This window comes from Volvox carteri (genome assembly GCF_000143455.1).
Source record: "Volvox carteri f. nagariensis unplaced genomic scaffold VOLCAscaffold_17, whole genome shotgun sequence".
NCBI lineage: Eukaryota > Viridiplantae > Chlorophyta > Chlorophyceae > Chlamydomonadales > Volvocaceae > Volvox > Volvox carteri.
In genome coordinates this window covers 878,955-892,996 of record NW_003307560.1, presented here as the reverse complement: position 1 = coordinate 892,996, position 14,042 = coordinate 878,955, and the positions used below count along the sequence as shown (strand labels likewise).

At 56.0% G+C, this 14,042-nt stretch overlaps 2 protein-coding genes across 2 annotated transcripts in view; one reads left to right on the top strand and one right to left on the bottom strand.

Moving 5' to 3' along the window:
• Positions 1-114: 114 nt before the first annotated feature.
• Positions 115-13,298, top strand: VOLCADRAFT_104588 (uncharacterized protein; the record flags this gene model as incomplete). The annotated part of the gene is made up of 23 exons (XM_002950142.1): positions 115-218; positions 649-890; positions 1,272-1,471; positions 1,904-2,146; positions 2,851-3,026; positions 3,413-3,580; positions 3,654-3,734; positions 4,023-4,248; positions 4,368-4,515; positions 5,048-5,277; positions 5,567-5,693; positions 5,970-6,147; positions 6,298-6,364; positions 6,606-6,740; positions 6,964-7,323; positions 7,753-7,872; positions 8,227-8,456; positions 8,751-8,881; positions 9,098-9,258; positions 9,453-9,557; positions 9,703-10,044; positions 10,343-11,478; positions 12,623-13,298. The coding sequence occupies 23 exons, from the start codon at positions 115-117 to the stop codon at positions 12,693-12,695; spliced, it is 4,983 nt and encodes a 1,660-aa protein (XP_002950188.1). The 3' UTR covers positions 12,696-13,298.
• A 46-nt stretch (positions 13,299-13,344) lies between these two features.
• Positions 13,345-14,042, bottom strand: part of VOLCADRAFT_120839 (uncharacterized protein) — a gene marked incomplete at both ends in the record, with an annotated part of 13,285 nt that continues 12,587 nt past the window's right edge. Inside the window, one exon of the mRNA XM_002950025.1 lies at positions 13,345-13,639. Coding sequence (XP_002950071.1) covers positions 13,345-13,639 — 295 coding nt within the window. The remainder of the gene's footprint in view (positions 13,640-14,042) is intronic.

Below are 14,042 nucleotides of genomic sequence, written 5' to 3'. Positions count from 1 at the left end.
TCAAATTACAGGCAAGGGCAGCCATTTTCCGAGGCTGCAGTACGATAAGATCCAACTGAGACAGCTTTCATCGAAGCGAGCACCTCCTTACAGCTAGGTAAGGGCCACGAAGGCATGGATATTTCTTTTGCACATAGCAACTACCAAAACCCTACAGAAGCGTTTGACCGCGATTGCCATGCCTCTTTCTTGGGCGGAAACAACCTTCTTGGCATCGCGTAAGTAGCTTTCATCGACCACCACGAGATGCAGACATTTAACTTCCCACGGAAGCTCCGGGACTTAGAACGGGGACGTGATACTGACCTCGTCGCTTCCAACGTTCCCGACTTCGAAAGTGTAGAGCCTGGCGATATTGATGATGCATACGAGGGTAATTATGTACAAGTTTTGCGATGGAGGATGTAACTTTAGCTAAGGCGTGGTTATCTTACGAACAGATTGCTCGTCTGCGCTTTCAAGTGGACCGCTGAGTATCCTTAGACAGGAGACGTTCAATTCTGTCTACACCGTCGTCAGGTATCTGCAAGCTGAGTGCCAGCCTCGCTGGTGCCATCTGCGGGGCCGCCGGACTGCACCGGGACTGGGAGTCCTGGCACGCTGCGTATCCTGTGTTTTCCCCCACCCTGTGGTCCAAATGACATGCAGGAGCCTGGATCTCCTGGATGCGGGCCGTTTGACAAAATTTACAACGGGAATATCTCACAACCTGAGCGTGCTTGTTACCAGCGGCCTGGAGGAGCTTTCAGCCGATGGGGGTGACAAGGGCGAAACCGTGGTGGCGTCTCACCGGAACGCCGTACACGCCTATGCTTATTTCCTCAGCGTCATTCATGAATACCTTCACAACCGATTGCTGGACAGCCAGAAGGCAGAGGCGAGCGCTAAGGGTGCGTTCCCAAGCACAGAAGGCCGTGCTGTCAGACCAAACTCACGTGGTCCAACGGTGGAGAGTACTAGCGGGCTGTAGGCCGGAGAACAAAAAGATGAAACTTAGAAAAGTGACAGCGGCATGTAGCCAACATGAAACTGTCAGCCATGGCCGTTATGGGTTGAAATTTCAGTCGCGTGCACGGCAAATGGTGCATTACCAACCCGACTGCCGATACAAACTTTCAAAGGTCGATGCCTCTGTAGGCACTAGTGCAGAGGGGCTGGGGCGGGGCGCATGGCAGGTATGTAATAACCCGCTGCTTAGGCTGGCCGCGTAAAGTCTGCCACAGCTTTCCACCGCTTTACGACTTATATCGCGGCCGCTTCTCCGTGTCCAGGGGCCGCGCCCAAAAAGCGTGGAGGGAAGGCCAAAAAAGCTGTACAGGAGGACCCTGGAAATGAAAGCGCTGTCGACTGGCCTGCGATTATGGAGCGAATCATGAGGGCGCTGGGTCGCACGTTAAAAGCGAACTTGGACGAGATCCTGTACCGCTCACCAGCGGATAAGTGCCGGCTTGCTGAGGTTTGCGTTCTGACGGTAAGGAGGGACAACTGGGATTGGCGTGGAGTAGGCCTGGCAGCATGCCTCCGGCATAGATGACCTTTCCTGTGATCTGGGACGCAGGGAATATTATATTGTCCTATGTTTTTTTTTCTGTGTGGGGGATAAATAAGCCTGAATGGCGTCCACGACGGCAGTCGTAGCTCCTACGGTACCTTGCCTTGCTTGCGAACCTAAAACTCCCGCGTAAGGGCTCCTGCTTGGAGCCATCTGGCAGAATTGGCGCCTGTCGAATCATGTCTCATACTCTGAGCTACCCTACGTCTAACGTGGATTAGAATATTGGTTCCGGCGCATTGATGACCTGTGTAGAGGTGGCATTGCGCTGGCGGTGATAGGCCTGCAGTGTCTCTTAAAATGCCACCGATCCTGTCTGCTCTGATAGGATGGCACCCCGTTCATCCACAGGCCGCACGCTGCCTGGAGGACAGTTCAATTACCAAGCAAACCGCGAGTACCAAGCAGAAGGCCACCCTGGCGGCGTGTCTGGATGTGGTGGTTTTGTCCGCAACACGTCATGCCAACGCCAACGGTTGCCTTGACCTCGTGGGGGAGGCGTTGTTCCGGTTGGTCAAGGAGCACGATCACGGTCCTGACCTTGCCGTCCAGGCTGCTGCCCTCGCTGCTAGCCAGCACGACAGCCTCTCCTTGGTGAGTCCCCCTCTGGGTCTCTGGTCGTGTGTGTTATGGGAAATGGGATGACACAATACGGAAGCGATGATCGCCACAGCAGCACTGGCCATTTAGTACCTCAATGCCAAGTGTGTGCTTAGAGGACCAAGCGAAAGGAAGGGTTGTATTCTATAGTAGGCCCGAGTAGGCCTGGCTGCGCGAGAGGCTGTCTGTCAACATTACAGCTGGAATCAATCCGGTTACGCGTCACAAGTGATACATAATGCCATTCGTTACCAATGGCAGCGTTGAAAACGTACAAACGCCAGGTTAGGAAGCGGCGTGCCCTGCGAATTACTAAATACAAACGCCACTGGGAAGCGGAACCACAGCAGCAATGGTTTGAGACAGCAAGGGGTTATATGTTTTATTCACCGAAACTCAGCGAAACTCACCGAAACTCAGTTACCCCCTTTGGACGCTAGTCTGGGCTGATGTGCGGTGTTTCCTTTTCTCCGTGGCTTTTAGGCGTTGTGGTATTGCCGTTGGGCCTTCGGCTCGTATGGGTAGTTTTACAGGTATGGGGTCACGCAACCCCCAACCATGTAACACACACATATGTTTTATTAATTGTGCCGCATGGAGATCTTACTTGGATGTGCAGCTGCCCTGACGGGAGATGAACGCAAGTCCGAACCCTAAAAGGTGTCCTGTCTCCACCATTTCTGTGTGCCTTGCTTTAGGGCAAAAAGCTGGTGATGAAATTCTGTGAGGTGGAGCCCGAAGGATACGACGAAATGGCATCGCATGATACCAAGCCGGTCAAGAGAGCAGCCGAGATGCTCAGCGGCATGGCCGCCGCTCTGTCAGACGTCTTGCACGCCAGCATCGGCCAGCTGATGCCCTACTTTGGTTGCAAGTAAGGCTGCTGTTATTTGCGGGACAGACGTTTTGCACAAGAGCCCAAGGAAAGAGCTTAGTTCCGCACTGGATACCCGTGCAATCAGCGTGTTTAAATATGTTGGCCATCTTCATTGCGCTGTTTCCTCCGAGCGAGCTTAGCGCATGTTACTTTTTATTTCGTTACCAGTATTAATAGTGGCCTTAAGGGGCGTGTGAATTCCGCCCAGGGACATGGGTGCGCCAGGGAATTTGAACACGGCAAGGGAGCGCCAGACAAGTAACTTCCCTGAAGGCGGGAGGGCATATCATAAGCCGCCTGGTTTCAAGGCACGGAGGACTGGCTTCATACGACAGAATCTTCACTATTTCCTGAGACACCACCGCATCGTGTACTGCGTGCAGGACGGCCGTCACAATCCGTAGCAACCTCGTGGAATGCATGGGCCACTTGATGAAGTCATATATGGCGTGTGGCATGAACGAGAAAGGCAGCCGCCCGCTGCAGATGAGTCGGCAGAACGTCGCACAAAATCTGGTGGCGCGTGTGAATGACATGCACGCGTTAGTCAGGTGAGGACACTCAGCAGTTGGCAGTAGGCATGGATTTGGCTTCTGCTTACCAACCGACGGCGTATCGTTACAGCCGCGAACCCAAGCTGCCCAGGCAGGAGGCCAATAATGCTGTACAGTCATCAATAGCGACCCTGAACATGTTGGGGGAGAGGTGGGGGGGAACGGAACCTGCATATTCGGATGTATTCGTGCAGGCTTCCCCGACATTGGAGGACACTAACTCTCGGAATGCCAAACGTGACAAGCCTGAAAATCCGGCACAGCAACTCATGTTCTCTGCCAGCACGAGGCGTTAACACGCCCTCTGCTTTGTCGCACTCAGCCCGTCAGACGCTGTCTACACTGCCAGCGCGCCGAACAACCCTTGACGCACCGAAACCTTGTCTACCACCAACATGGCTTGTCGATCGATGACTTTCCTGTGCCTGTGGAAGTGCAGGAAGACGGCATTGAATACTATCGAGGCCCTGGCCGAGCGCAACTGCTGGCCCATAGAATACGTTGTGCTAGCGGCTAAGTCAGCCGTGGCCAGGCTGGATGATGGTGCCCTGGCTGCGGGCGCCGCCCTCGGCCTGCTCTGCAAGCTCGTGCATATCACGGCGAAGACACAGCTAACAGACGCCTTCCTAGTTGGCAGCCTTAACCGTTTTGAGGAAGATCTGAAGGTAAGCGCGGGGCGTGCTGGGAGTGGGCTTCGCCGATACCGATATGCGACGAGTTACCCTTGTCCACCACTGCGTTAGCAGCCAACTTCGCGCTAAGTTGCGTTTTGTAGGGCATGCAGCCGGACGTTGTGGAAGATGGACAGGAGGATGCGCAGGATAGCGACCCGCATTGGGAAGCGGGTGCCTTAGGAGGTGGCGAGACGCAAGCTGCTGGTCCTGACGGCCAGCAAGACATCATCATGCCCACGCAACTCGACGATGGCGCAGGTGGGTAACGTTCGGCCCTCTGCGGCGGCGGCGCTGCTTATTTTCTTTTCGCTGGTAAAGTTGTAGTTTGCTCTGTTTCCCAAATCCTATATCGAGCAGCAGCAGCAGCACGGCGAGCCAAGCTACAATTCAAGTCGTCAAGAGAAAGTACTGTAGTCCCACCGCAAGTTGTAAAGAGCAAATGTTGTAGCAAGCGCAAGGTCAGTAAGGTCATCTGCTGGGATGTACACAGCTTGAATTGAAGTAATTCAACCATCTTTAGTCAATAGTAGTACGTTTTTGAGGACCACCCATTCCTGTTGAATGGTTCCCTGCTTTGCTGGCCAAGGCGGTTTGTTGCGAACGTTGTGGGCCATGCGCAGCTGCGCTGTGAGAAGGGACACGTAACGCAGACGGTAACATCAAGTTGGGCTACCGACTCCAGCAGAGGGGGAGCCATCAACCGGTTTGATCGGTTGTTGCTGGGCACCTAGCGCCTCGCGTTTTTCTGGACGCCATGGCAGATTGCATCCCTTGGCCCTCACCGTTGCAGGTAGTGGTCCACCGCCGCAGCCAGACCCACATGACAACAACAATGGCGGCGCTGGCGCACGCGGGAACATGACGTACTCGCAGGTGCGACTCCTGATTGCAACGCTGAAGGAGCTGCTTGAACTATCAAGGGCGCTGGCGGCGGCCCTGCCTGAGGTGGAAGCTCTGCTTACTTCGGACAGTGCTGATGTTGCTGAGAAGGCCATCCAGCTGCTCACCTTATGCAGCCAGGTGCGGCAGCGTGCGCGCAGATGGCTCTTGGGGTGTTCATTGGGGCCCCGGGGGCGGCTACAGGGCATGATTGTTGCCAAAAACGACTAGGGCAAGGCGTTCAACCGCAGATATTCAACGCCGGGCAAATTGCGGTGATGCATATTTTGAGGTCAAAAAAGCAGGCATTCGAAATCAAGTCATATTCGCGCCTTCCCCGAGTTGAGTGGCCCAACACAGCTCCATGTTTGTCTGCGCTGAAAAACACACGTCGCCGTCTAAACTACCCGCCTTCCATATGCAACTACAGAAGCAGCTGCAGGGGGTCGCTGATTCCTGGCGGCGTGTGTGGCACCTCGTATTTTCCACGTCCGAGAAGGTCCGCGAAACGGTTTTGGATGCCTTCTGTAACTTTCTCCTGCCGGCGAGTATCGCAGGTGAGCATGTGGCTGTGAAGGTAAAGCAAGCAGTCCGATCAAAGGCATCAAACAATCGCCGCATCATGGACGGGGATTACTTGTCGGATGGAAGGTCATACGCTTTCAGGTGCCCCTTGCCTGCCCCATGGCCTGCATTATCACCTCTGTTACCGGAACCAGGGCACAATAAATAAGAATGCAGCAAAATGATCGCTGCAAACCTTCTCTCCTTGTTCTCTTTGGCTTTTTGTTCCTATAATAGCAACAACAATAAAGGTTGCGTTCCCGTGCCAGGCGCGAGTACGCAGAAGCAGCAGAATGCCTGCATAGTCTTGAAGCTGACCCAGATGGTGGATAACCTGGCGCTGTGCGATCAGGAAGCTCTTGAGGAGCTCATGCGGCTGGCGATAACAGGCATTGCACCCGGTCAGAGCCCCGTGTTTGGGCCGGACATCGTGCGGATCATGCTCGAGTGAGTAAACCAATGCTTGCACCATGCTTCCTGATTTAGGACGGACGTCAGGGTGTTGTGCGCTGCTGTACCGTTACTTCTATCTGTTTTGTTGTCCCAAGCTAGCGTGCTTGACGCTTGACGTGGTCCTGGCGGATCTCAATCGCTCAGAAATATGAAGGCCGCTATCATCCAAGCAACCCTGCTCGAGCGCGAGGGCGTCAGTGCTGCTAAGGAGGTAGGCTTCATCCGCGTCCTGCGTCCCTATGTATGTCGGCGTGCATCGGTGTACCCTGCGCCTGCGTGGAGGTGAGCCTGCGCTCATTGCAACCCGAACAGGAATCAGAATTTGTCCCTGCCATCATGCTAAGGAAGTTGAGTACTGAAGATGCCGTGAGAAGGTTAATTAATTGGTTTCCTTGCTGTTCTGCTTCGCTAGTTAACAGCAATGGTTTCGCCACCCACCTCTTCGTGGATAGGCACGGCAATCACGGATCATGGCCGGTCGGCTAAGCCTGCTGTGCGGCATGGTTGCGCGCCATGCGCCTGAGCTGGTGGTGCATGACGTGGAGAACCTCATCCTCCACCTCAAACGAAGCCACACGATCCTCAAGGTTTGTGCAGCTGACTTGTCTGATTACTCCTGTCCCAGTTGCGCCATTGTCATTGGCACGTCCTGCATGCCCGTCAATCCCTGCCGGGTCTGGCAGCCTGTTTCGTAGCAAAGTCCAGTGCTGTCGCATGCATGTAGGTGGTCTTCGGATATCGCTCGTTCTTCGGTCACTGCGTCTGCCTTTGCTTTCAATACACGTCTCCCTTTGGCGCTACCCCAACCAGGACCCGCTTCTTGTGCGCAACCTGGCGCTCATACTGCGAGACATCGCTGGTGCTCTACACGCTGCGCCTAAGGGCGGCTTGGCCTGCGGAAGCAAGTACCAGCCAGCCAACCACATCCCCAACGCCCTAGCCAACTTGGTCAGCATTCTGGTCAGCGGCCATCTGCCGCAGCACGGCAGCGCGTGGCCGCCCGCCGCGCAGGCCGCCACGGCGGCGATCTATCAGCTGCACCCGGAGCCGCACACGCTTCTCTGGCCGCTCGTGCAGCACCTCGCCGCGGAGCTTGTGGGCGGGCGCGCATCGGCGACGCAGATAGCGCGTGCCGTTTACCTTGTGGGCTGCATTGCCACACAGCAGCTGGTGGGTGGGTGGGTGGATGTATGGATATCTTGGTGTGTGGGCGGACGTTGACTGCAGGCCTAGGGTTCGAGTTGACAGGTACTATTTGCAGACGCTCCACATGCGCAACAGCTGGACAGGATGTGCGTTTGCGTCCCCTGAGTCTTGCTGTAGATGACGTGCTTACTTGCATGGGGGTATGTGTCTACCTCTTCCAAACGGTACATGCAATCCGCTTAACGTTCAGGGCTCCATACTGAATGCTGAAGTTTGGTTGCTGTACTTAATCTTTTCATACACAACATCGAATTTCCTATGTAAAAAGCGGACACCGGTGGGGTAGCAAGTCCGTCCGCATGTACGCCGTTCCGCACCAACACGCCCCGCTCGACTAGCGGTTCCCCGACTCTGGTTCCTCTGCTTACCGCCACCTTATACTCCGCATGGCAGGCCTTGCTAGACACGCTAACCAAGCGCGTGAGGGAGGAACGTGCCGCTCAGGAGAAGAAAGCGGCAGAGCAGGCCTCTGCAAACGACATGGACGCGCAGCTGGGCACCGGGCAAGCAAGGGTGAGGAGGACCCCACCCCAGCTTTGCGGTGAACACACGCCAGCTTAACCAACCTAGTTTTTTTAAGGTTATGTCGCTTATCATGGCGCACACAGCGTTACAGTGTCCGTTTGGTTTCCGGGGACGGGAGGCCATGGCCCCCGCGTGCTTCGCACAAAAGCCGCCATAACCAGCCTAGATTGCCCTTGCACTTAACAATTAACGTCGGGGATGCTCATAGCACTCTAGTACAAAAATATAGCTCCTGCAGCTCAAGGCCAGCAGCCTCCATCTACCAATGTCCCGCGTTGCCCGAGCGCAACCAGGCCTTTATTTGACTTGTTACGTGTGGCCATGCCTTTGATCCACATACAGGATGCCCAGCTCGACGCACTGCATGATGACCTAGCGGCCAGGCTTATGGGGGATGGCCTCATCAACATGTGGGGCAAACTGGTGTCGGAGCTGTGCCACAACCCCTCGCTTCTGGCCCTGCACCCTGACCTGGCGTCTGCGGCCATGACAACGCTAGCCAAATTCATGGCGCTGAGCGTGACCTACTGCGAGGATAACTGCCCAGTCTTTTTCACTCGGCTCTCGGGCGGGTACGCGAAAAGATTGCAGCAGACACGAATGCAGCAGACACGAGCCACTTTGGGGAGAGACTTGCAAGGCTAATTCAACGTGCGACCAAATATTCGGCGCATACAGTGTGGACTGCGCCCCCGCATTGACGATCCTTCCAAAACTCTGCTGAATTCCTTCATGTATAAATTGATGAGCCGGCTTAAAGACCCGCGGGCGGGGGTGGCCTGATGCCCTGGTTGCTGGCTTCACAGCCCATAGTGAGCTTCGTCGTTGTTGCGCATGGCGTGTGTTGGCTCGATCTTTCCTCACAGGAACGTCAAGCTCGCGCCCGAGGTGCGCTGCGGCATGCTGGTAGCGCTGGGTGACCTGGTCCGACGGCACCCGAACGTCGTGGAGCCGTGGACGGAGCGCATCTTCATGTGCCTGAAAGATGAAAACGAAGGTGGGGGTGGGAATGTGGTGTGGCAGTCCAGCCGTCGTATAAAACTGTATTGAGTTGGCAAATCCTATGCTAAAATAGACAGGCTGCCGAGTGTTTCTGTGCATGGATCATGGAGGAAAAGCAGCCTAGGAATCACTGCTGTACGTGTGAAGCTGGCACTCGCTTGAACCTCCATCCTTTTCGCTCATCCCGCCCCTCGCCCGTTGCTGTCCTCAGAGGTCGCCAAGACCTGCTTGTGCATCCTGGCGCACTTGATCCTGAGCGGAATGACCAAATCCAGGGGCCACATGCCCCACGTGGCCCGCTGCCTTGTGGCTCCCAACCCAGCCTTGCGTGATCTTACCATCCGCCTCTTCAACTCGATGTCAAAGAAGCAGGTAGGGCGAAGAATAAGTTCATTCCGAATCCACGAGCGGACCTGGCCGCTTCATCACAGCAGATATTCTGTGTCCGCCCAGTTCTGTGTCCAGCTGCACCTGCTTGGCAAGTCCCAGCTGTCCTCTCACGTCCAGGTCGGAGAATCGGCAACGCACCCTAACAAAGCTCCCGAAATTGCGGCCGCCAATTACAGGCTAAGGGCGGCCAGAACGACGTGTTTAAGAACTTGGCTGACATCATCTCTTCGTTGACCCGCGGCGACCCCATAACGGAGGAGGACTTCAGGACAATGATGCAGGTACGTCACATGCCGGGTTGATGGGGGACTGTGCTGTTGCACGCGGTTATGCGGGCAGAGCCTGTACATCGATCTTCTGTCCTTTGCAAGGTTGCACCGCAAATGACAATGATTACAAATCCAACCCCTACCTGCTGACATACAGCGATTGTTAGGCTACGTCAAGGCGGACAAGCTAGCAGATAAGCTTAAGGAGCGCCTCTGCGAGCGGTTTCAGAACGTCGTATGCGAGTTCGCAACTAGTGCCCAGGCTCCCGCCATGTCAGCGGAGGCAGGGGATACTGCCCCATCCGGAGGCATCGGCGCCGTCGCTGGCCCCACCAGCAGCAGCGGCAACTCTTACGATGCAGTGGTCCGTGAATGGCGCTTCCTAGCTGACTGCATCGCGCTCATCCCTTACAGCGAGAAGGGACTGCACACGTACATGGAGTCCCTGCGGTGTTACAAGCACGCTCTGGGCGACGAGCACGTGTACCAGGTGTTCAAGGTGCGTGGTGGTACTAGTCTGGCCCCGATCCTCGCTGAGCACTTGCAGGTCGGTTCAAGCCTGATAACAGGCAGCAAGCACTCGTGCACAGATTGGACTTGGCGCACGCATTGGCTCCTCCAATGCCACGCACTCGAGTGCACCCGCAGCCCAAGAGCCGCAACCTGGTATGCACCCAGCTTACATGTCGCATGCTCTTGTAATGCCCGATCTCTGCATTGCGTAAGGAAAAGGAGTCTTTCTTCGCTCCGCAAGGTCCTCTGTGTTGTAATCCCTTTATGGCGCGCACAACATGCAGGGCATTGCAGAGCACGCACGCCGTGGCAACCGCACGGCGGAGTTCAAACAAGAGGTCGCAGAGTACGAGGCCCGCTTGATGGAGGCACACATGTCGCTCCGGGAGGAGCAGATGCAGCAGGCCGCTGCGGCAGCAGAGGCCGCCAAGGCTGCTAAGGCTGCCAAGGACGCAGCAGCCGCTAAGGCTGCAGCCGCGGCTGAAGCTGCAACCCACAGCTCTAACCAAGATGGCGCAACACAGCAGGCTGCGCAGCAGGGTGACACCACTGGTGAGGCGCAGGGCGGCGATAAGATGGCAGACGAGCTTGCGGGTGCCGGTGATGGGATGCAGCAGAACCTTGGGACAGCACTGGCGGATACAGGTGACACAGTCAGCGATGCGCTGGTTAGCGGGGTAGGTGAAGACTTCAACCGCAGAGGTGACGACGGTATGACCGAGGGTGCCGGCCATGTTATTGCGTCCACGAGCGGCGGGGATGACGACGCTGGTGGCGATGATGAGGATATGGCCTCAGCGGGAGAGTACACCGAGGGGGTTGATGAGGAGGAGGACAATGGAAATTGCGATGACGAGGGAGATGGTTTGGAACCACGAGAGGGGGCGACGCATGCACACACAGGGCCCAAAGCCAACAACGATGAACCCATCACACCAAGGGCCGAGGACGAACTCGATGAGCATGCAGAGGACGACGAAGAAAACGGAGATGACGAAGGTGCTTTCACAGACGCCGAAATGGAGTGGAACGAGGATAGCACGGAAGGTAACCCGGCAACACCGCTTGGCGACATCAGCGTCGAGTTAAATAGAGAACATGCCGCACCCGCTCCTTCCAGCAGCGTGTCTGGCACACCCATGGCCATCACGCCGTTGCCCCTGGCTTTCGTGAGGAACCTGAATGAGCGGCCTCCCGCGGACGCAATGGCCTGGTCGCCAGGGCCGTCATGCACCACTAGTAACACCGCCCCTTCTGCAGTGCCTGCGGGCTCGCGCGTACAGGAGAATGCGAACCCTGCGTTTGCGGGTTTCAGGATTAAGCCCGATCCCGATGTTCCCAAGGGTGCCATGCAGGGTGTAGTATGGCCCATGGGTGGCGTGATTGGAGTCCGCATCAAGCCGGACCCTGACGGCCCCAGGTGGTAAAACGGGAAGGGTGCGAAGACATCGGGCCAACCAGGTGCCCGTAAAGTGGTGATTTGCGCGTGGGACCACTAACAGCATATCCTTTTTTACATTCGATATGTTCACGTGTTAACAGCTTGGGGGGGTGAGTGGGCGCCAATCCTTTTCGGGGGTTTACACTAAACGAAATGTCGGTGGGTGTATTGGGTATAAGAGTAGCAGTGGACACGATGCTTTAGCCGATGTTATGGCTGTTTTTTCGCTGCCTCTTGGGACAGACAGCTGCCTAGACCAAAGCCAAGGTGTGGGGCAGAATTGGCACTACCAACGGCTAGAGTGCTACAGTTTGTGAAGTATAAAGACAGCCATCTAGCTCATTGGATGTGGTGTGGCGTCTCTACCTGTCTGAATGGAGCTGTGTGGGGCTTGGACGTGTCAAGTGCTGGATTACCTTTCACGGCTGTGCCTTTTCGAACACTGCGGTTTGGGGTACACTTGCAAAATGTGTCATCGTCATGTAGTATTACATGCGCAACTAGCGGCACTATGGGAGTCAACGGAGCCAAATCTGGCGCACAACGTGTGGACACGCCCTCTTAACGAAAGCCTATTGGCTAAACGGAACCCGGATAAATGATTAGGACCCTGGGTTCGCGGCTCTTCCGGGGCAGCTCCTTGGCAACCGTGCCCTCGTCCTTTCCCTTGCATTCGCTCAGTTCACCTTCAGCTACTCCACTCCACCCTCATCACCATGCACATATTCGCCGACAGGATGCAACCAAACGCGGCCATACTTATGTCAACACAAACTGGACCACAACAGAACTAGTGCTGAAGCTGTTGCACATTGCAGTGCACGCCTCCGAAGAATGACCTATCTGTCTGTGTGAGGCGACATGTCGGTGTGTCTAGTCAGTCAATCAGCGCCCGTAAGGTCAAACGGCCACGGATAAGCATCCGATTCATCCGTCCTTAAGCCTAGACGTCAATGCTAGACGGTGGTGGTGGTGGGCTTTTCCTTATCCCTTCGTAAGCTCCAACGCACTACTACGGACGGCAGCACCGCACGATGCAACAGTACATGCCTCGGCTAAGAGCCAACTGCAGGGGGCATCGTTGCTCCTGCCCCCAGTTCCCCACGTGCCGCTCTCCCCGCAGCGCCCGCTCAGCGCTTTGGCGCTGCTCCTATGCTCCACCCATGTTCGCCAAAACCACTCAAAGCTCATGCTAATTGACTCAGCATCGACTGACCTGCAACCCGATACAGCCTAACGAAACTCTCTCTTCCCCTTGGCTTTCTGCGTCACCTGCGGTGCTCAGTTCGGTACAGCGGCATCGAGTCACGGGCCCTTCTACTTCTTCTTTGTCGAGGTAACCCACAACGTCAATTCCAAGCCCCCTAACCCCACTCGGAAGCCTTTTTGGACACTAAAAACAAACCGGCTACGACTAACGCGCGGCTAAACCCGAAAGAAGAAACCACCACAATTAATTGCATTAGCGCACTTGGTCCTATAGTTCTCAATATTAGGGAATGTGCTAAGAACGCCACGCCATGCGCTTCTTTTCATCATCACCTGGCATACAGTATTTCCGCCACACACACCCCATCAGTTCACACACGCCCGCATGGTCGCACGCAGGAAGAAGAATGCAATTGCAAGCTGCTGCTGCTGCCGTTGGCTCCGGGGCGTGTAGTTTTTTTTAAACGGCCGCCTGGCACCTGGCGCTACGCGACGCAGAAAGGGACTACTCGAGCACGACACTTTTGTAAAGCGAAGCTCCCGCACGCCCTCAATATCGCCCATGGCCCATCATCCGCAGCGCGCAGCTCCGCCACCTAGCCCTGCCTAACCAAGATCAAGACCGCCCCATGTAGCTCAGTTGCCTTGGCCCTTCTTTCGCGGCGGCGGCGATGGCTTGGCATCACCCAATAGCCAGCTGCTTTCCGTGTTGGGGAAGTACCCCGTGGAGCAGCGGCCGAATGCGAACTTTCGCAGTGAGGCGTACAGGCCGTCGTACTGGGGGTCCATGGCCTCCTCGAAGCTGTTGACAGAGCCGTCGGGGTGTAGCAGCTGGTAGGGGTTGGAGCACATGTCGCCCCCACGGCAGTAGCCGACGGCCGTCATCAGGGCATCGAGACGGTCCAGCAAGGCGGCAGGCGCGGTGGGGATCCTGTGTATGGAGTGGGGAAGAGGATGTGGGGTTGGGGGGTTGCGCGTTGCTGTGTACGGCGGGCGGATTCAAAAAGAGTACGGTGTGCGTGTTGCTGCTGTTGCATGGAGCGCTTCCGTTCATGACGGCGAGGCGGCTGGGAGGCGGCTGCTGACGGGGGGACAGCAGAGTGTGCTCGCCCTACCCCGGGGAATGCGCGCCCGCCATAAACACACAACGTGAATGTCCTACATTCTCACCTTGGGGGGAAACAGTGCTGGATAAGGCGGTAAGGCACGATAACACGGATGGACTTCCGCGATAATCTAGGTTTTCTGATTGCAAAGCAAGGATGCTCAAGAAAGGGATTTCATGCTTCCTACGACTATCAGTCATACCTGTTAGTCAGCTCGTAGGGATCGAG